Consider the following 21,894-nt stretch of genomic DNA (forward strand, 5'->3'; position numbering starts at 1 on the left):
CTCTGTGCTGCGCTGATGAGTTCAAAAAGAACGAAACAGCATGCTGTCCGCAGATTGAGTATTAATAATTCATATATTTTTGCATCTTTCCCTCGAGTGGGTCTATTGTTATTAGGCAATTGTCTGTTATAGTCACCAGTGCGACTCACCACTATAAATAAAATCCAATCCAAAAGTGAGTATTAAGCCGGCTGTTTGCTTGCAGTCCCTCTTTCCCATCTGTACGTCTACCCGAACTACTCGCCGCTCAACAACTCATAACATGAGTATCAATCGCTATACAGGTCAGACCTCGCTATAACGACCCCCGCTATAACATAAACCTCACTATAACGTACAAATGTGAATGTCCCTGCCGAAACCGCATCACTTCTGTACAAAATTTCCTCGCTATAACATAATCCGCTATAGCGTAATGTTCGCTATAACGCACTGTTTGCTGGGTCCCGGGCGCACGGAGACCTCAGCATAACGTAAAAACTCGTATAAAAATGACTATGTACACGGCATGCATGCCTTCTCGCAACGAATTCGAGACTGAGGCGTCCACCTCGGAAGCAGGGAGTAGTAAAATACCGGTATTTTACTACTACTCCCATTACTTTTTATAGGCTCTAATCTTGTCACATCACGACTCACATGTACAAGTACACGCACTACAATTAAAATGGCTCTTGTCGCCCCTTTGCTGACAAGCCTGTACACATGCGCACATCTTTGCTAGTCATCATCATACTTTTATGTAAAACAGTACAGTTGTATTCAGTAAGTGAAGAGTGTCATTTTGACATACATATTGCATATTGGTGTGCCCAACTCACTATAACATAAACCTCGCTATAACATAATTTCTCCCATCCCCCAGAGATTACGTTATAGCGAGGTCTGACCTGTAGATCTATGTCTTGCTTTCTGTCCTTTTCAAGTAAATCGGTTTTTTTGGAATTATTTACCAGACGACCTGAAGTCCTGCACTACTATTGCAGATTTCCGCGTCAAATTGGCAAAAAGACAGCTTAACTCTTAATCATTGTTGTGATTTGCTTTCAAGCAATGTGCATAATCAGTAAATATTATTAATTGATGTTGCTGTTTTTGTCTTGTTTTTTTTTTTTGGTTTCCCGTTCTCGGGGCCTTCTATTCGGTACTTTTTGTAGTTGTACTTCTGTACTGTTGATCTATCCGAATTCAAATAAACACTAAAAAAAAGTACAGTCTTTTTTGGAGTGCACTCAAATATTTTTTTTAATTTCGCCCAAAGACGGGGTGCGGCTTACACTCCGCGATCCGGTGATCAAATTAGCAGTGATAAATAGGGCTGTATTCAATTTCGGAAGCTTTATACCAAACCCCGCCGACCAGATCGGACGGATACAATCGAATGCGCACAACCAAGAGTACATAAAAAATGTACTCTTGGCACAACTTATGTAGCAAGGACTCCCGCTCGTGGATCCTTCTTTTGAAACACTTATAATCCGTTTCAAGACCTTAGCAACCACGTTGCTACAGCTCATCCCGTACTATTCCATAGTATCTGTACGCATTATGGTTAACTCTTGACCTGTACGCATACTTGGAGTTTTTAGTAGATACACTGTACAATGCAAATGCACCCGTCGAATCCGGATCTGTGAGGTGGGTTGACTGGATACGAATCCGTGGGACCGCAATCCGGATTCGTACAATCGAACATGTACGAATGTGGCGAATCCGGGTCCGGGGCCCATGGAATCGCACAATCGAACGTGCCCTAGGATAGATGTCTGTATTTCGTGGCAAAACTGGGGGGGGGGGGGGGGGGGGTGGGGGGGGGGTGTACGACTTATACTATACTCCAGTGTACCTTATGCTATACGGCCTGTTACTGATGAAGACAGGCAGTGGTTTGCTGCAGCTGAAGGGCATCATATCCAGTGGACTAGCCCTGATTCTGTATCCAGAACCAGACAGGAAACAATAGGAACACTGATGCCTCACATGCCGGTACAGTCTGCAGTGAAGAATAAGTCTATCCAATAAGAATGGAACGAATTATTCAAATATGGTGGGGGCACGCTACACTCTTGTTAGTAAGTCCCATCTAACCTGTATACATTCAAATGGGACTTCGCGAATAAGGACACTTTTCTGATGCCCCGCCGAGTGTCGTTATATGCAAAGTTGCCTGTAGTCAGTGTAGATTGATTTATACTCTTCTCCATCATCATAATATTTATTATGGTAGTGGAGAGAATAAGATTAGTATTTTGGTTAATTGTCGGCGTGCAGAAAATAAACGTTTTGGAACAAAAGCTTTGCTACTTTTATACTCTTCTCCACCATCATAATTATGGTAGTGGAGAGAATATGATTAGTATTTTGGTTAATTGTTGGCGTGGAGAAAATAAACGTTTTGGAACAAAACCTTTGCTACTTTGTTTTTTGACATGAGCGAGAGTTAAATTTTGTTGATAGCTATTCGCATTTTTCCTTGCGGCAAATAGTTTGAAATAGTGGTTGCAGTAATTTTTTTTTTTAATATGACGTGATTCTGAATTCTGATCCATTGGTTGCCGTGCTAGATGTGCTGTTCTCAGAAAGCTTACGGCAGCTAGTGCTGAAATTGCCTTGCTGCCATCTTCTTTCAGGGTTTCGCACATCTGCGTCGTTGGCGCCATTTGCAGCGGTGAGTAGTATGGGTAAACTCCATGTTTGGGCCGAAGAAACGAGGGGATGTAGTCGTTCGAACGCCTAGCAAAACACGCACATGTGCGTAAATACATGTTTGCCAGTACAGGCATTTCTGTTGCCGTTGCTTTATTGTTGTTATTTTAATTTTTTTCTTTCAATGATTTTATTTCCAAGCCGAACCGAATGCTCAGTGTTCATTTCCTAAGTCCATCCAGCACGTGCGAATATGTGGGCGGGTTACCACCGCTGACATTGACGCGTAAGTGCACAACAACGATAATAATACACATGAGTCTTGAGATGTAATAATGCATGTATGTGCGCTGGTAAGTGCGCTGGCACATCTTCGCTGGCAACCTAATCCCTCATTACTCCATCAGGGCTCGCTCGGCGATATTAATCGTCTTCCCACTCGACTTGATCGCTTCGGGACACTCTAATTTCAGGCGCTCAAAATTTGAGGTCAGCCAGCAGCAGAGTCAGCCAAGGGAAGACAAATTGGAACAAATATGGCATAGAACATTAGCTTGATTTTTAAAACCTTGTGGACTGCGGCAGGTTCCTATTCTGGCATTGCATAAAGTATATATAAGGCGAGATAAGATGATGGCGACATACATCAGCGTAAAATACTGTAGCCTAACATGATCCAATAGCAATGGCCCATTGAAAATTAATAACAGTGTGTTGCAAGCACTGGTGTCAAACAAACTACTAAAGCAGACAAGTGCCACCTGTTTTTTTAGTCTTGCATTTTATTATTATACTTGGGCATTCCCGGCAGACCCTAAGGTCTTCTTACAAGGTGCTGTTCAAGGAATGATCAGTGCGATTTAATAATACGACATGGCACGGCGCTGGTATTCTGCACTAGGATGGAGAGCCAGGGATAAATTTATAGAAAGAAAAAGGACCAAGGAACTACAAGTTACGCTTTAATGTTCACTAACACCACCAGCAGCTTCTAAGCAATCAGCTCATGCGATAACATTGCACGACACTGACCGACGGTACTGACGTTCTACAACTAACTGGCTATCAGCTCTAGCACATCTTGGATGCGAATACCAACAACCTTCCAACTTGGACAGTTCGAATTTATGATAACATAGGCAGGGAAGGTGAGCGCAACCAAGACAAGCACGGACCGAAAGTCTCAGTTGTGAAAGGTTGGCGGACGAATGCTCCATTCGCTCCCTCTGAGTTTGTACCGACTTACTAAACAGTGCTCAGATTGTGTTATCGTTGCATGTTCTACGAAGGAACCAAAGAACAACGACTTGCCTTTCTCAGAAAGAAAATGGCGGCTGGGGCGGATATTGCTCTCCTTCCATCTTCCATTAGCGTTTCACACATCTGTGCAGTAGGTGCAAGATGCAGTGGCAGGTAGTTTGGGTACACTCCGTGAATGGGACGAAGAAACGAGGGTACATAGCCATTCCAGCGTCTGTGAGGGGCGCACACGCACAATCACTCGCACATACACACACACACAAACATAAACACGCACGCAAACACACACATGTACATACACACAAACACACACACACTCACACACACACACACACACTTAAGCACGCACACACACGCACACACACACGCACACACACACACACTCAAATACACACACACACACGCACACACACACACGCACACACACGCACACACACACACACACACACACACACATGAATAGTCCATGAGCAGAAAACAAGATACGTCTAGAGTTTTCATCCCCCTCTTTTACCTAAATTTACTCCCAAGCCCGGTCTAGTTGGCATCAGGAAACTAAAGGCGTACTCAGAGTCATACTGGTGTGCATATACAGAATGATGTACTACGCCGCATACATTTCTGAAAATCCAGACACTGCGGAAAGTAAAACTGGTACTGTAGCATATTTTGTATCTATTCAACATGTCCTGGCTCATCGAACGACTGAATGCGAAATGAAGGGTGATAGCCAACCATGGCAACAGCCTATCCCTACACATTTTGAGAACACAATGGTCCAGTCGAAAACACGCGGGAACATTCGCAAGCAAGCAATAATGCAACGTTTGAATGAAAGCATGTGAGCACGCACGCACACACACACACACACACTGGCGTGTGGGCGTGCGCACATACGCACACACACACACACACACACACACACACACACACACACACACACACACACACACACACACACACACACACACACACACACACACACACACACACACACACATTCAATCTCTGGACAGCCAGCTGTGTTGATCCTTTTTTCTTAGCTCGTCAGCAGAGCTCAGAGTTACTGGCTGAACAGATTTTTAAACTGAATGATCCAAGTCAGAGTCCTCTAACTGAGATAAACTCAGAGAGCTTTGCACCATGTACAATGTATGCCCGACGCAAATGAAGAAAGCATAGCAATATGCACTGAATGTACACCCACAATTGTTCTCTTTATAACAACGCAAACAGGCGTATTTCTCGCCGGCCGAGACACCAGCAAGGCGCTATGTCATCCATCGATCAATGCGCGAGCCTGATGTACACATGAAACAAACTCCTGAGAATTGCGGAGGGATAAAGTTTGGGATATTGCGGTGATGATTTGATGCTGGTGATGACGCTGCACGCAAAACTGGCAGGACGAAGAACCATGCCATCTCCAGCAAAATCAGTGACCACTGCAGTTGCTACAGTAGCCTATAGCTGCAGCTGCCACTGGGTAATCAGCCGTCGCCAGGGGCGAGATCAGTCACATCTGGCTGCGGCCAACTACCCTTCACTTTGTACGTTATCACTATTGCTGTCTATGTCTCTGTGTGTGCCCGTATATGTGGAGGGAGAAAATATCTGAATGAAACAGATCAAGACTCGCGCCGGATACCTGCCTCATCCACAATAATGTGTAGCCATGAGAAGCGAACCCAAAGCACACTTGGTCTACACCATACAGAGCACACCGGAATAGGACGGCAAAGGCAGCAACCTATGCACACCCTACACTTACTGCAAACCTTTGTAAAACAGTACGTTACTTTGATAGAACCGGACACCATGTTTCACCCTTGCAAACCAACACACACAAACACATGAACGCACTCACACACACACCCATGTAGCCCTCCCCCCCCCCCCCCCCCCTCCGCATACCCCCACAAGCAACCACCCCCGTCCAACCGCCCACCCACACGCACACACATACATACACACACAAACTCAGAGGGAGAAAGTGGTGCATTCGGCCACCACCGTGCCGTTAATTCAGACCGGAGCTGGTCGACTCCCCCCCCCCCCCCACCCTAGCAATTACATCACCCTAAATTCTAAATTCCTGTCTTGGAGAGTAATCAATAGAAAAGCCGCACATTTTACTTACCTGGCGAAGAAGCCACATTGCCGTTCCGCATACTCCTTGGTCCAGTGATCCTGTACTGGTCCGCTATTCATGCTCTCCACAAGGTCGTCTGGGTGACGCGGCTGCACCACCAGGATCTCTCCCGTTTGAACCACTTCCAAGACACCATCCTCGAGCCTGGACACATACTCCACCTGCACAGAACAAAACAAAGAGGAACGAAAATAATTTCACATCCGGGCGCCAATACAGAACGGAGAAGGTACAACCAGAGAGAGAAAAAATGGGATCTGTAACCTATTGTGACTATGGTGTTTAGGCTGCGGTGGTGCCCTGTACCGACTTCAAGAGGCCAAGATCCTAAAAAAACTATTTATGGAAAAAATCACTCTGAGGGGCCATCCGCAAATACCGATATTTATTTAGAAACGAAAACCAGTCATTTCTCTTTCATTAAAATGATGTAATCTGTGATTTTCGCCGCTGTGACAGCAACCCATTCGAGCTCTATACTCTGGGTTTGAGGTACTTTTGCTAACAAGGATCAAGTTAAAATCTTGTAGGACGCATCTCGCAGCTTCATAAGTAAAAAATGGCTTGTGAGCAACACCGGCTCACACTCAATCACTGATTTTCACAAATTCATTTCAGGAAAAAATTCAAAGTTTCGGTCACAAACCATCATCAGGAAAGAAGTGGGCACGCTGGTTAGGATGGGTTAATAAATGAGGAGCGCTGCGAGGACATAACAATTCACACCTGCATGTACTATTAAAACTTTAACATGAAACTCAATCACTTGGCTAACAGTTAGACCTGACTCCAAATTTGCTTCAATGCACGTATCAATGTTTTAGATTCAAAACTCACAACCAGACGGTAGCAGTGTGGTGATTTGCCGCCTGTCGCCGCGCCCATCGCCCGGATCAAGTCCTCGTCGACATCCTCTCCTGTCAGCGTCTTGAACCGGCACTCGAGCCACTGCCTGGCAAAGTCCATGGCCACCGTGAGCAGTTCTGAATGATCGCCAGTGTAGTACGCTGAGGCATCCAGGAGGACTATCCTAAGCAGCGGGGATGGCATGTTTCCAGAACACACAATACCGTAAACTGCCTACTATTCTCAAATTTTCGCCTGTAGAGCGTAATGCGAAAATCAACCATCGTGAAATCTAAGTTCAAAAGTGAGTGTATATAATTGCGTGTAACTCCGAATCACACACATCTTTGATGGCGAAAAGGCCAAAGATATTGCATATGACGTCACTATTGCCACGAAAAGTGAAAAAAGAGTAGTAATATTTCCACATAAACTCACCCAAAAAGGGTGCTCGGCAGATCGAAGTGCCCGTAACTTCGGAGTCCGGATAATCAAGGTATGAGTGTAGCGGGAAACACACATATCGCTGCCTGTGTTACACTACTGTATATACTTGGGTGTTGGCTGTTCATCCAGTATCAGTTGTCTGATGATTGCCTATGGCCATGAAACTATTAGTTACAACGAATGATGCGTGGTGCTCTGTGCCGTGTGTCAGATAGCTCTATTCGAATGAATATTGAGCACTGCATAAAGTCGGAGGACACTCATTTGTAATAATAATGATAAGTCACGCTTGCCGACTCGTACCTCCTTATCCGTCATTGAGTGCAAGTGTAACAAGGTGCTATTTATATCTGGGGAAATACGGTAGTTGATAAAGATACATCAACCCCCCCCCCCCCCCCCCTGTACAGCACACACTACTACATCACATCACCCCCCCCCCCCCCCGTACAGCTCTCTAGTTAAGCTGATCGTGGCATGGCATACTTGGAAGTTCGTCGTCGGAGCAGAGGCAGCAAGCCAAGGTTATCAAGGTGTGCGCCATCGGACAGGTTCAGCACAAAGTCAGGATACTTGCCGCAGGTGTCGCCTAGCACCACCTCTCGCAGTAGCAGTGACGGTGTGCAGTGCGTTACTAGCATTCTGTAGAAACAGAGATCAAGCCACAAGCACAAAACACAGATGCACACACATCAACACGCACACACACACACACACACACACACGGACACACACACACACGCATGCACCCACACCCGGGCCCACAGACACACACAAGCACATAGAGATACTGTATGCATGTGCAGTCAAACCTCGATAGTGCGAACAATGATAAGGCGAACGGTCCATTAGTACGAACTAGGGTCAGTCCTATGGTTTGGCCGGGCACCATATCAAGTCAAAATTGTTCCTTTACGAAAAACTCCTGTACTGGGAATTTTCGTGAAGACAAACTAATTTCAAGCGTGATTAGAACAAAATCAGCGCCTAGTGCGAACTTTCGGTACATGCGCGTGTGCTAGCTGTAGTATTTTTGTCCGATAGTCGAGGCCTCTTGTACGGGCAAAAGGAATTGACAGCATGTTCCAAGTTCGAGGACATGCTGTCATGAATTCATTGCACATTGTAAATACCTGTTGCTGGCTTATGCTTTGAAGAAAGCTTTACATGTGCCACAGCAATCACCTTCTCATAAATACAATTCATATGATACGCATATCAATTTTTGGATCGGATCTCAGTAAGAAGACCGCCTTAGGGGCCATCCGTAATTATCGATCTTTTCCACGAAACGAAAAAGTTTCGTTTATGGGTGGGTGGGTAGCGACCGGTTTCGTTTTGAAAAAACATCGAAAGCGGAAAAATCAACGCTCACTGCATCAGTGCATGCATACATAATGATTGTGTACATCGAAGTAGATCGACAGTAGACTCTAGTCTATGTCGCGCGGCCAAGCAAGTGCTGCATGGATGCACTGATACCACTCTGTACTCAGTGCAGTGAGTTCCTTTCGTCTTTGGATGACTTCTCCGACGAGGACCTAGCAGTCATCATGGTCATTCACTCTGGGACCGACGACAGATAGATAATAACGTTACTTCGTTCCAGCCGCCGATGCAAGAGAATATCAAATTACGGAGCGGGGCGCACGCCAAGTAAATTCTCACGCAAAGATGGGGAGCGCCAGCCGCTGAAGACGATGTCGTCGTAAAGACTCGTAATGTACCTGGAAGAATCTGATCGTGCTTATGCTGGGGAAGCCATGGAGAGTGATCCCCGTGTCGACAGTCTTCCGGAGACGGAAAATTAGGCCATCGACTTTCTACGTACCTGATAGACGGCAGCGCAGCGCGGCGTGCGTGCGACCTTACGGAGCTTTACGACAGCGATTCTGGGGCGATGCTGCTCTCATTTGCGAGCGAGGCACACCCACTGAAGTCTGTGATAGCTATGGCGTTTGTTTCCGCTCCGAAGTCGACTTGTTTTGGCAGTATCATGTCAATGTCGGGACTCTGACGATTTGCAAGTGTACAATTCCCGTGTTTAGACGTAGAGGTGCCAGCAGCGTATGTGTGTGGTTGGTGAAAATAAAATGTGTCCATGGTCAAGAAGTAGTACCAGACTTCCAAGAAAACATAACTAACGTTGTTACTTACTTGCACAATCACACAAAATGTGGCCTCGCTGTGTTGTAACAGCCAATCAAGATCATTTTCTGCACAAAGTCTCAAGTCAATTAATTTTTTCGTTTCAGGGGGGTGGGTGGGTGGGTGTGGGTCATAACTAAACTTTTTCGTTTCGTGAAAAAAATCGATAATTACGGATGGCCCCTTATAAGACAAACAAACTTGTTCAGTCCCTTGAAGTTCGTCCTGACAAGGTTTGACTGTGTTAGGTATGTGAGAACACACTCCTATAAGTTAACATTTACAAGAGGACGTCCATAGTTCAACAATGATGTCCAATGACCGAAACGATTGACATTTCACCCTTGGTTTTGTTTCCAGTGAAAGTTTGGAAAGGAGAAAATCCGTAGACAAAGAGAAGGCCATTTACCTTGCCATATTTCCGACAGTCTTTGTTAGTCCAGTGCTGTTACGATATTGATCAGACGACGGAAACAGCGACAACAGGAAGAACACCAGGTCAAAAGTAGCGCCAGCAATCAACAACAGTGTTCGGCTGACGACTAGGTCAGGAAACAGGTGAGGCAGAACAAGTCCGGCAAAGAGAAGCATTTGAAGCGAGAATGACCACAGCAGCTAGAAAGCAGAGACAAGAAATAAGACAGAACGATGACGTGCAATGTGCACACCAGCTTCCAATCATTATCGCACACATTGGAAAGATGTATACCGTACACAGTGACACATCATTATTTCGACCTTTTGACGCTCATCACCGGAGGCGATGATAGCGATGCCACAGCAGAAGCCATAGCAACTTGTGCTGGGATTCCACCATTCCATAGCTTGGAAGGCTGATGAATTGACAACCACTATTCAGCCTGGTCTACACCCTAGAGCTATGAAGTGGCTTTTTCTGGCCAGTGAATCCCTACTTTTTGGTCTTTTTTCATTTTTCTTCCCGCACACACATCACACCACATACTCCGGCATGCACTGGCTGTTGGTAACCACCCATTAGAATGAAAGAAAAGTCAGGAGGAGTCTGAGAAAGAGAAGAAAGACGAGTGTGACCATAACCGTCGGGAGTCGATCCCGCAACCCATCGATTGGAAATCGCTGCACATACCACTGCACCATATGGCACACACACACACACACACACACGCGCGCGCGCGCTTGCGCGTGCAGCCCTTGAATTGCAAAGTTTATTATTAACAATGTGAAGATGCTACAGGCAGGAGAAAATGCTAATTTTACACTCAGCAATAAATTAATATACTTAGATCCTCCATAGGTACACTCATGCATTCCTTACAGACTTAATGAAGAAGAAGACACTCTTTGTCCGGTGCTCGCCGACGAACCAAGCGGGTATGTGCGTGTCGACGTGCAGGCCAACGAACAGGACCAGTTCACGCAACGTATCCATCAGTGTACCCGTCAGATGACCTGCATGCAGTCCAGATAACAAGACAAGAACACAACCTTGAACGAACGACATTCAATCTTGCGGATAACGACTCTCGGTGGTGCATGAGAAAGGTGTAAATATTCGTGAAAGTGTCATGAGGTGAAAAGGGGGGGGGGGGGGCAGGGAGGGGAGGGGGGGGGGGTGTGATCGAGATAGAGTACAGTACATGGTAAAATTGCCTGTGAAGAGAGCTAGCATGGAAGCACTTATGGTCATAGCTGTACTGAGGGTGACATCCTGCGGAGTCAGATCCAAGTACTTGGACATGTCAGCATCACGGTAGTCAATGATATCAACCTGGGGACGACATAGGATGCAACACAAGCATGACCTCTACAGCATCTATAAGAAATACGCTACACCGTCAAATGCAACGCAGCACAAACGTCAGAGGAGTATAGCAAACACATCGCCACGTCTAGCCCATAAGGAATATGTCCAGTCCATTACTACTTCTCTCACCGCCAGCGAGCATCCATCACTTCACTCATTTATAACATCTCTTCCTAAACCAGCATTGTCAGTGGGCTCGAGTCTAACAGCAATCACACGGTCTGACCAAAGTCCTCCTATCCACCAAATACCTATAGAGTCAACGTTTACATCGCTGGCGATTTCACCCCATACTATAACCAAATACATACGCAGTCTCCCCAATAAAAAGTCTCCTGGTTACGTTGGTATACCAAACGAAATCCTGAAACAGCCCCAAGACAGCTTAGCATATCCGCTATCGCTGTTCTTTAACATCTCTCTCTGTCGTCTGGAATTTTCCTTCCGCTTGGAAATACGCATTGATGGTCCCAATTTATAAGAGCAAAGGTTGCCGGTCGGGCGCACAAGACTACAGTAGGCCTAGCTTACAGACCCATCTCCCTACTGTGCTGTATTTCAAAGCCGTTTGAGCTATATCGACCCTTGTCCCCGTACTTGCATACAATGCAGTCTGTTTTTTTGGCGAGGGGACCCCACAGCTATGCATCTAGTCCACGTAATCCAAAACATCATGATTTTTGAGTTTCGGAGAGAAAAGAGCGGTACGCGGCATGTGGCCTCTAATTTCCTAATACTTTGAAATTCTCCGTGAAGTCCAAATTTGAAATTGCAATTTGTGTTTGCTCGCAGTGTACATAGTTTGATGAGCTCCCCATGATATCAAGCGAATGGCCGAGGGCCCTCTTGAGTGGTGTGGGTTGCCAGTACGAACCAAGCCAGATATTGATTGATCGATGAAGGATAAATTTGCCATCACTGTAGATAAGAGTCATACTGTACCCAAGTTGGCTAGAGCACTGCTCGCGAAAAGCAAGGTCCCTGGTTCGAGCCATAGAAGGCGGAGAGACGGACTACGCGGTGCTTCGGAGTGCCAATGAATGGTGTGCCAATGAATGGTGTGCCAATGAATCATGCAATGAACACAAAGCATGACTCATCCATAAACAAATATCACGTACCACTACACATATTGACGTGGTACATTGTCCTAACTTACGAGTCTATTGGACAACGTTAAGCATTTGCAGTTGATGTCTCGCGGATCTTCTGCATCATACTTCCACTTGTTCAGCGTCATTTGACATATCCATTCCGGCTTCATGTCGCACAGGTCACCCAATCTTAGTTCTATGAAGAACATAGGTCACAGCAACAATACATGGTCATTGGCCTGCACGTCATACAGATGGAAAGTGTTGCCAGAGATAGAAAGATAGACAAAGTGTGATGGAATGAGAGTGATACTACAGGAGAGAGAGAGAAAGAGAGAGAGAGAGAGAAATATAGAGAAAAAGAAAGATAGAGAGAGGCGCGGAGAGAGAGAGAGAGAGAGAGAGAGAGAGAGAGAGAGAGAGAGAGAGAGAGAGAGAGAGAGAGAGAGAGAGAGAGAGAGAGAGAGAGAGAGAGAAAGAGAGAGAGAGATACAGGAAGAGATAAAAGAGAAATGAAAATTTTGAACTTTTGACAGAAAGAGAAGGCAAGAGAGTATGCTCCTCAAGAATAATGTATGCAAAAACTAAGACAATACCATCTTTCTGCTGGTTCCCAATCCGTTTGTCATGGCCACCTTTGCCAAACAACCAAGACGAGAATCCTCGTTCCCGCACCAAGCTTTCAGCAAAAGGACAGAACCTTTGCTTTAGCGAAGTGGTGAGGTTGCCGTCCGGGTGGAAGAAGCCTCTTCGCATACAGCCCCTGAAAGGAGAAAGAAAACCCAAAGCCAATGACACACAGGTATGAATAGACTACTTTGAAATAGGACGCATATTTAGATGCAACTGTGAAGGCAACGTGGGCAAACATTGCTTGATCAGGCAAGCTCTTTGAGGACTATCATCCATAGTGTAGCTCAAATATCCTTGGATGTGAAAAATAAACGTTGCCATTATATTATGAGTTGTCATCTGGCATGCCTTGACCCCAGACATTTTGTTTATACGGGAGGGCAAGGCCTGATTGGACTCAGTCAAGACAGTGTCGGGCTACAGGCTTCTTCGTTCAGGTGGTACTTTCCCTTCAAATGGCATTTTCAGGGCTCCAATACACAAAGAAGTTTGTGTCTACCAGAACCACAACAGAAATGCATGTGGGTTAATCCTGCTAAATACAAAACACAATACCAGTGCCAGTACCAAACATGAGTAGAAGAAATGAGCTGCGAGTGCAGCGTAACAGAGTGCAGAAGGAAATCCGAATCCTGTCTCGACAGCTGGCGTTACAGCATCTTGAGAGCCGCATCAGAGAAGTGGAGTCACTCAAGAACGGGCCAATGATGTTTGCAGCGATAAAACTGCTGAAACCAAAGTGCCCACGAGATTTAACCTTTGTAGACAACAACGGCAAGGCTGTCCTTGGGCCAGGAGAGCAAGCGGATAGAATAGCTGAGCATTACACTGGGAAATTCTCTCCTACTGCTGCAGAGCCAGCGGTTACGCCATTCACAGGAACACCGAAACCCCTCGATAAACCGATTTCCACAGCAGAGGTAGCGAGCGCAATGAGTCGTCTAAAGAACCAACGCTCCTGCGGGCCTGATGACATACCGGCCGAGCTGGTCAAATACGGAGGCCCTGCACTTGCAGAATGCCTGAGCAGCATTTTCAACGATGTATTCACTCAGCACAGCCAAGCGTCCCTTGGAGATGGTGTACTAATCGCTCTGCATAAGCCAGGTAAACCCAAAGGCCCCATGAACAATTTGCGTCCGATAACATTGCTGACTACTGCCAGAAAAATCTTGTCCCTCATCACACTTAGCCGGATCAGAGCTGACGTAGAGCGATATATATCTCCATCGCAAGCCGGGTTCCGTCAAAACAGATCAACCGCAGACATTGTGTTTTGCAAACGGATCCTGGCATCAATTGTTGAACGCTTCAACACTACCATCTACGTGCTAGGGCTGGACCTGAGCAAGGCTTTTGACACAATAAACCGCACAAAGCTGCTTGATGTCATGGAGCAAGAGAAAATTGGAGACGCGGACGGTTTACGACTGGTTAGGTACCTGCTATCTGGCATGGCGCTGACAGTTCGCGTGAACGAAGCACAGTCCGCACCTTTTGAGACACCTCGGGGGGTCCCCCAGGGCGATGGTTTGTCACCGGTACTGTTCACGGTTTATTTGGAAGCAGCCCTACGAATGGTACGTGACCGACTGCCAGCCCGACCATCAGCAGACAACATTCTACCTGAAGAAACAGCTTACGCCGATGACGTAGACTTCATCTCCACATCAAAATCATTCCTTACCAGCGCCCTACCCGTCATCGCAGGCGTCTTCTCCGAATGGGGTCTTACCGTCAATACCAGTAAGACTGAGTGGATCCGTATTTACCTGGAACCCACTTTGGGAGATGCCACCTCTACAACATCTAGAAAGGTCGGCACAACTCGTGGTAAAGAAGCTTGGCGACAGGTGAAGACACTCGGCTCGCTATACGGCTCCGGGGAGGACGTAACGCGCCGTATTGGCTTGGCCGCAAGAGCATTTGGAGACACTCTGAAGTTATGGTTCAAACACAACCTGCTTTCTACACCCATCAAAATTCGTTTATACAACACTTTCGTTCTACCAATCTTGACCTACAACCTTGCTTGCCATGGCCTGTCCCGTGCACAAGAAAAGCGCCTAGATGTGTTTCATAGGAAACAGCTGCGGTGTACCCTTGGAATTACCTACCCAGATGTCATCTCGAATGCAGATTTATATGCTGTTACTGGCCAGTGCTCTGTATCTGAAATGGCCAAGCGGGACAGGTGGAAGCTATTAGGACATATATTACGCCAGCCAAGTGACATCCCTGCGAATGTTGCTCTCACTGCTTTCTGTACATATGCTACCAGTCAGCCCTTTCGAATAGGTGCACCCCGCTCTTGCCTCACCACAAGTCTCCAGCGAGACGTCCGCCTCACACCTATCTGCATTTTTAAGCCCAGCTGCCTTCGTGATCTCGGCACCTATGCCCGCGACAGAAAACAATGGAGTAACATCTGCTCAGCCATTTAGTCTAGTACTGCTCTTCTTAAATTTGACCTTATTACAAGACTTCTTTTCTTTTTCATTTCGTTCTCCCACTCTCACACACACATGCTCACGGTTAATTCTGCCGTCGTGAGTCCCATTCGGGACGGATACGAGAATAATAATAATAATAATAATAATAATACCAGTGCTTGCCACCTTCAGCATTTTTCAGTATTTCTACAGAAAATCACGCCTCCGTTCGTACTACAGAATTTGAGCAAGATGTTACGGGAAATGGAATGGGATCAATCAGCTACTGTATAAGCAGAAATAGTCGTCTGGAATTTAATTTCGTCTCTTTCCGTCCAAGTTGCTTTTGGACTAAATAAAATGCCGGACTAATTTCGTCTCTTTCCGTCCAAGTTGCTTTTGGACTAAATAAAAAGCCGGACTAATGTACATTTGTCCAGCTTTCCAATACACTCTTATGATCCATCGACGAAAGTTTCAACCAGACCAACTCCGTTTTTTTGGAGTCGGCCGAAAATATTGACCGACGAAATTTTCGGCCTCCACAGTATGTAGAAACATGGGAAGTGCAAGCCAAGCGGTGAACATCCGTGTGCCAAAGCGAGCGCTACAACTACATGAAGTAGGACCAAAATCATAATATTATCGTGGTACAAGTCACGCATGTCATGCACAAACAAGTACAGCAAGAGACTGGCCTGTGCGTGTGAAGAAACACGGTACAAGCAATATAAACTTTTCACGACAGTACATTGGCAGAGTATGCAAAAAACACTGCAACATACGGAAAATCAACGTCACATTACGCAAAACAGACCCAGTTGGTTGGCGGCACTGCAGTACGGATTATGCGTACAGTGCTGATCAATGAAACGAGATCATGCGGGTAAAGTTTGCTCAATGACCCTTTGCACAGCCCAGTGCTTGCAGATCAAGGGCACACGCCACGTCCTTGACTCATGCCATCGGATTTCACTGAGCGGCACTCTTCTCATACTTACTTGTATGCAAGGAAAGAAAAGTTCTGCTGGTACACCATCAGGATTGGGTTGAGCAGCGAACACAGAATCATGAAGTAGCGAATGTTGTGCCATTTTTCTGATTCTTCCAGGAACACTTCCCTCTGCATAGAGAAGCGGTTCACAGGGCATGTGCACAAACACACACACACATACACATACACACACACACACACACATGTGCACAGTTGCACACGCACGCACACACACACACACACACACACACACACACACACACACACACACACACACACACACACACACATGGAAACAGATACACACACAGAAACACACACACACACAATAGTATACAATACGAAAAACATATTATGGCAGATGTGGCAAATATAATTTTTTAAATTCATCTGGTTCGAATTTTCACTGACGGCATTTGGGGTTGCTGCTGCTTCTGGCTGGCTTCACTTCGGATGGCTGTTTGGTGTCTAGATGTTTTTCAGCGCCGTCGGTGAGCAGCCTTTGTAAGAATAGACCCTTTTGCGAAGACTGCATGTAGCCCCGTTCTTCGCTGCATCGCAGGAGAAAACTTCCAAACGACTGAGCGTAACTTTCCCTTGAACGGAGACTTGACAGATGCATGTTCTGTGAAAGGTCAGCAGATGCTGAACAAGACACCAGTGGAGTCCAAACAAAGCTGGAAAGACAGCTGAAGCAACTCAGTGTCGTGCAGGCATACAGTCACCGTGACTGCGAGTGATTTTCACTTTGCGCTGGAATGGACTATCGGCCAGGGAGACGTGAAATATTTCACGACACCCTGGTCGACATGTACTGCCATGTTTACGGCTTACAGTATACAGTGTCCGTTAGTGAAAATCAGCTGGCCGCACTAACGAGCCGAGTTTCTGGCAAGGGAGGTAACGAGTATCCAGTGAGATCGTTTCACTAGTACACGCCTCACTCAAGTGCATGCATCACACCCTACACATGTCACTTCTGTTGGCTGTATGCGCCGGCTTCTGAGCCCACTTCAACCCTGTTCCAGTCAAGCCTGCCAGCCAGGATAGCACTTTTGGCTCGTTTTGGTCGCTCTACGAAGGTCAGACATGGCACTTGGTACACTAAACGTCGGTCATTGGTCGCTAGACAGGTAGTCGCTGTATCCATTGCAGTTTCTGTGTAAAACAGTCCGTGCATGAGGGAATGGGTCAGTAACAGCAGGTACTGTACACTATACTTCACAAAACCCCATCTTCCGTTCCATATGTTACCAAGAACCTGTAAAACAGAGAGGTTCCAGGCTGTCCAATAGTTCAATACCGAAAGGCAGAGCTACTCGTAGTTCAAACGATAACAAGAGGATGGAAAAAGTGTTTTAACTCCGAGTTTCACACAGTACACTGTTTTCTGATGCTGTTTTCTGATGATCGCTTAGTCCGTGACACTAAGAGTTAAAATACTTCTTTCATCCTCTTACTATTGTTTGTTAACAAGAACCAAGAGAGATTCGTCTGTGAATTATACTAGTCTTACCTCCAAGATAAAGACCGATAAAGACACATATACTATGTAGATTGGCAGTCGAGACGTATCACTGGCGGGAAGCAGTCTGGTACAGATCCATATGACGAGCAGCGGAGCGACGGAAAACAACAGAGATAAGACCGTGCACTCTCGCGACGACATGGCGTCAGTTGCCTCGCACGTCGAGCACAGCAACTCCGACAGCTCGGCATACTCGCGGCGTGCGCAGATCTGCAGGATAGTCGCAAACAGAACAAGAAGCATGGCCAGCAGCTATGTACATTAACAAGAGGATGAAAGAAGTGTTTTGAGTTTCACGCACTAAGCAATCATCAGAAAACATAGTTTTCTGATGATCACTGTATGAAACTCGGATTTAAAACACTTTTTCCATCCTCTTGTTATCGTTTGCACTACGAGTAGCTCTGCCTTTTCACGTATCAAAGGTAAGCAAATCGATGCTGTCGATGTTTTTCGTTCTTTCTGGACCATTATATTCAAAGACCATCCAAAAAAGCAAAAACAGAAATACCGTGTCGTGTAAACAAGCAGGTGCTTTCATACGGCCATTTAGGCTGGGGTTCAAATCATGCTACTCTTTAAGTTATGCTTCTCAAAACATGCTTCCATTCAAGTCATTCTTTCATGCAAACCATGCTTCTATTCAACTTACGCTTCTATTCAAAACATGCTTCGACGTGAACATCATCAGTCTACACATGCAAGTACTTGCACGTGTACTTGGCAGAGAGCACTTGGCAGAGATCAGCTTTCCTTCTATGTTACCGTGAGCTTTGAAAAATCGGCTTCTACTCCAGCCATGCCCTCATGCTTTTATACAATAGCAAAGCAAACTGCCATGGCTGGCTTAAAATGTATCCTGTAGAGGCAGGTACTGGACTGATGGCTATATACGCAGGGTTCAAATCATGCTTCTATTCAAGTTATGCTTCTACGTCAACATCTTCAGTCAACTATCACACATGAACTGTGCAACTACATGTATTTGCACAGTTATCTGGCGCAAGTCTTGATCTGTCTCATTCAGATCTTGTTCTCTATCGTTGCCATGCTATAAGAGAAAATCTGTGGGTGCGCATCCAGTGCATTTGCAGATTTGCCTGCTTCTCTTGCGACGGGCGTATACATGGGACGTGGTACTTGCACGTATGCTTCAAATGGTGCTTCTGTGTCATGGTGCGCTTTGAAAAATCCACTTCTATTAGAATCGTGTTTTTAACACTCGACATTAGGGTACAGACTTCCAGATCAACACTGGAGATGTGCGTCCATAGCGTGCGCTTGACGGGCAAGCACAGGCAAGCATGCATGTCTGTACCATGCAAAGTGTGGACAGTAAGATTAGACTGCTTGGTCACATTCAAACCAGTCTTTGTCCAAACTAAGGTTGGGTTTGTTCGGTGCGTCGTTCCAAGGTAATCCCGAAGTCATTCCGAAAGGTTTTTGGTCCTGATGCGTTTGTTGGGCATGATTTCAACTCCAGTCTCGGTAAGAATAGTGCAGAATCAAATCTGGCGATTCCAAAGAAAAAGTGAAATGTGTACTCATTCCGCACAGAATGAGTACACATTCCGCGCGGGATGAAAATGCGTGGTAGATAGATGCAGAATTTTCCAAATTCAGGTTTGGCAGTCTACCGATTATGTTTACAAATAGGAAACAGGGTGTATGATGAAGATGAATGATAGCGAGTGGTGAGAAAGATGTTTGTGTCCATCTGCAACACTCCAAACACGGTTCCTGCCATGCGAAAACATGCCTGATGTCACAAGAAAAAGATGCAAAGATCTTCCCTGGCTCTGCTATGGAGGTTTCCAAAATACTTTTTTAACTGACATAAGGGTCCATCCGGCATCAATGATCATCCATAATTTTCATGAAACGAAAAGTTTAGTTAGGACCCTCCCCCACCCACCCACCCCAATGAACGAAAAATAGATTGACTTGACAGCTAGAATACGTTCATGTCTCACATATCAATGTTTTTTTAAAACGAAACTCTCCTTCACCCACCCATCCATAAACGTAACTTTTTCTTTTCGTGCAAAAGATCGATAATAAGGCCATCGTTTTTCATATCTATGTTTTGCGTCGTCCGCGCGCATTTGTTTAAAAAATTTTTCGGAAATAAAAAAAAGAAAATGCATATGTACAGTGAGTGTACGATCGTGTGAGTCATCATGCGCGTGGACTGGTTGCATACGTCGAAGCTGGGATTCAAAAATGGCCTTGAGGCCAGCGTTGGCATATCGATTGTTCTGCAGCTGCGATCAGTATTCTATGAGCTTACACCAGACCGCATCGATCGCTTCAAGCTGAGAGGATGCGTTGTTCCACAGCTCTTTGCACCGCTGCTGAAGTCCGAGTACGATAACCCAGCGAAGCATGGACACCAAAGGTCGCCTTTTCTGTCCAAAGTGAATATTTATTCATGCTGATAACCCAGATGTTGTGCTTCGTGGTTTGATTTTTCTTTCAAATGTACACCAGGCACAAGCTATTGTGCTATATACATGCTATACAACTCTGATGAGCCTTTATTTTTGATTATTTTGCTCCCTTATTTTTCTTCAACCCCCGCATACAGTCAACTTCGCAAATAACGACTGCGGATATAACGACAATTCGCGAATAACGACAGAATTTCCATGCCCAGAGCAAAGTCCCATCCCACTGTAATACATAATTATAATGAGACTTCGGGTATAACGATACTTCGCGAATAAGGACACTTTTCTGATGCCCCGCTGAGTGTCGTTGTAAGCGAAGTTGACTGTAATTATGATTCTGGAAGTTGAACTGGCGCGAAACATAGAAATATAGAAATGGCGGCCTAATATTATAGAAAGTCATCAAGAGAAACAATAATCATTTCTTCAGAATCTTACCAGAGACGCGATAAGTCCATGGCGGCACAGAGCACCCACTAGCGAAATGAGAACGTAATGCCGCAACATAAATGATCTCCCGGATTCCAATAGCTCGTTCAGCCAGTTTGAGAACAGGCTCAAGAGGAAGCAGGTCACCAACAGAAATAGGCACACTGGCAAGTGCGATCCAATGTTTGACGGAGGTCGTACGTCAAACAAACTGCGGACTGGCTCTTTGACGGTGGTTGCGTACAGCAACTGGATGCAGAAGAGTATCGAGAATGGTGCGCAGAACGTCATGAAGCCCACACCCCATGCCAATGCGAACGCTCTGTACACCATATCGAGACATCCTAGATAGTTACTGATCTCGAAACGCGCAAACTGCAGCACGAAATTGTCGACTATGTGACGGAAGTAGCGCTGATGCCAAACGGGCGAATCTTTGCCTCCGTTGCGGAACTTCCAGTCCATGTAGGAGCTGCCAACATATCCGCCTCCGCTCACCGTGCTCAGATAGTCCACTTCTAGATCCCGCTCCAGAATACTTTCAAATGCACCGGCGCAGAACATTGCGCTGCGGACTCCCCCACCGGACATACACACTCCAAATGTCTCATCCAGTGGCCCTTCGCCATACCTCTTCCTAAAGTCAACCAGCACGGCAGTACTACCGCGACGACGTAGAGTTTTTTGTCGTCCCAGTACTGTTCGTGTCTTAGTCTCGCTACTGGTATCAAGGCATTCAAGGAGATTTCTGAGCATTGTAACGTTCTCTGGCCTCTGGATAAGATCCTGCAAAAATAACGTGCGCAAACAACCAACAAACATCACCTGGTAGATACGCGTAGATCTACCGTACATGTACTAGTAGTACCACATGTACTTGTACTTGTACTTGCTCACTGCCAAAACTGGTCACGTGGGTCTCCCCGGGAGAGGGGAGAGAGACTCAAAAGGAACCTTGGAAAGATGACTCAATTGGCCATTGAACCACCCAACGGCCGACACCCCCCTGAAACCCCCAAACTAGGGTGGACTTGAAATGATCCCACTTA

General features: G+C 45.9%; 1 protein-coding gene across 2 annotated transcripts; it reads right to left on the reverse strand.

The window, feature by feature from the left end:
* Positions 1-3,090: 3,090 nt before the first annotated feature.
* Positions 3,091-21,651, reverse strand: LOC135819565 (uncharacterized). 2 transcript variants are annotated; one of them, XM_065332794.1, is made up of 12 exons: positions 20,855-21,651; positions 17,955-18,176; positions 16,446-16,567; positions 12,976-13,142; positions 12,445-12,575; positions 11,177-11,249; positions 10,797-10,930; positions 9,909-10,114; positions 7,838-7,993; positions 6,896-7,088; positions 6,047-6,219; positions 3,091-4,120 (listed from the first exon to the last, which is right to left on the reverse strand). In XM_065332794.1, the coding sequence occupies exons 1-12, from the start codon at positions 21,599-21,601 to the stop codon at positions 3,928-3,930; spliced, it is 2,517 nt and encodes an 838-aa protein (XP_065188866.1). In that variant the 5' UTR covers positions 21,602-21,651; the 3' UTR covers positions 3,091-3,927. The 2 variants fall into 2 exon arrangements, with proteins under 2 accessions (XP_065188866.1, XP_065188865.1); XM_065332793.1 differs by having other exon boundaries at positions 11,132-11,249.
* Between the last annotated feature and the right edge of the window lie 243 nt (positions 21,652-21,894).

This window comes from Sycon ciliatum, chromosome 6 (assembly GCF_964019385.1).
Source record: "Sycon ciliatum chromosome 6, ocSycCili1.1, whole genome shotgun sequence".
NCBI classification, from domain to species: domain Eukaryota; kingdom Metazoa; phylum Porifera; class Calcarea; order Leucosolenida; family Sycettidae; genus Sycon; species Sycon ciliatum.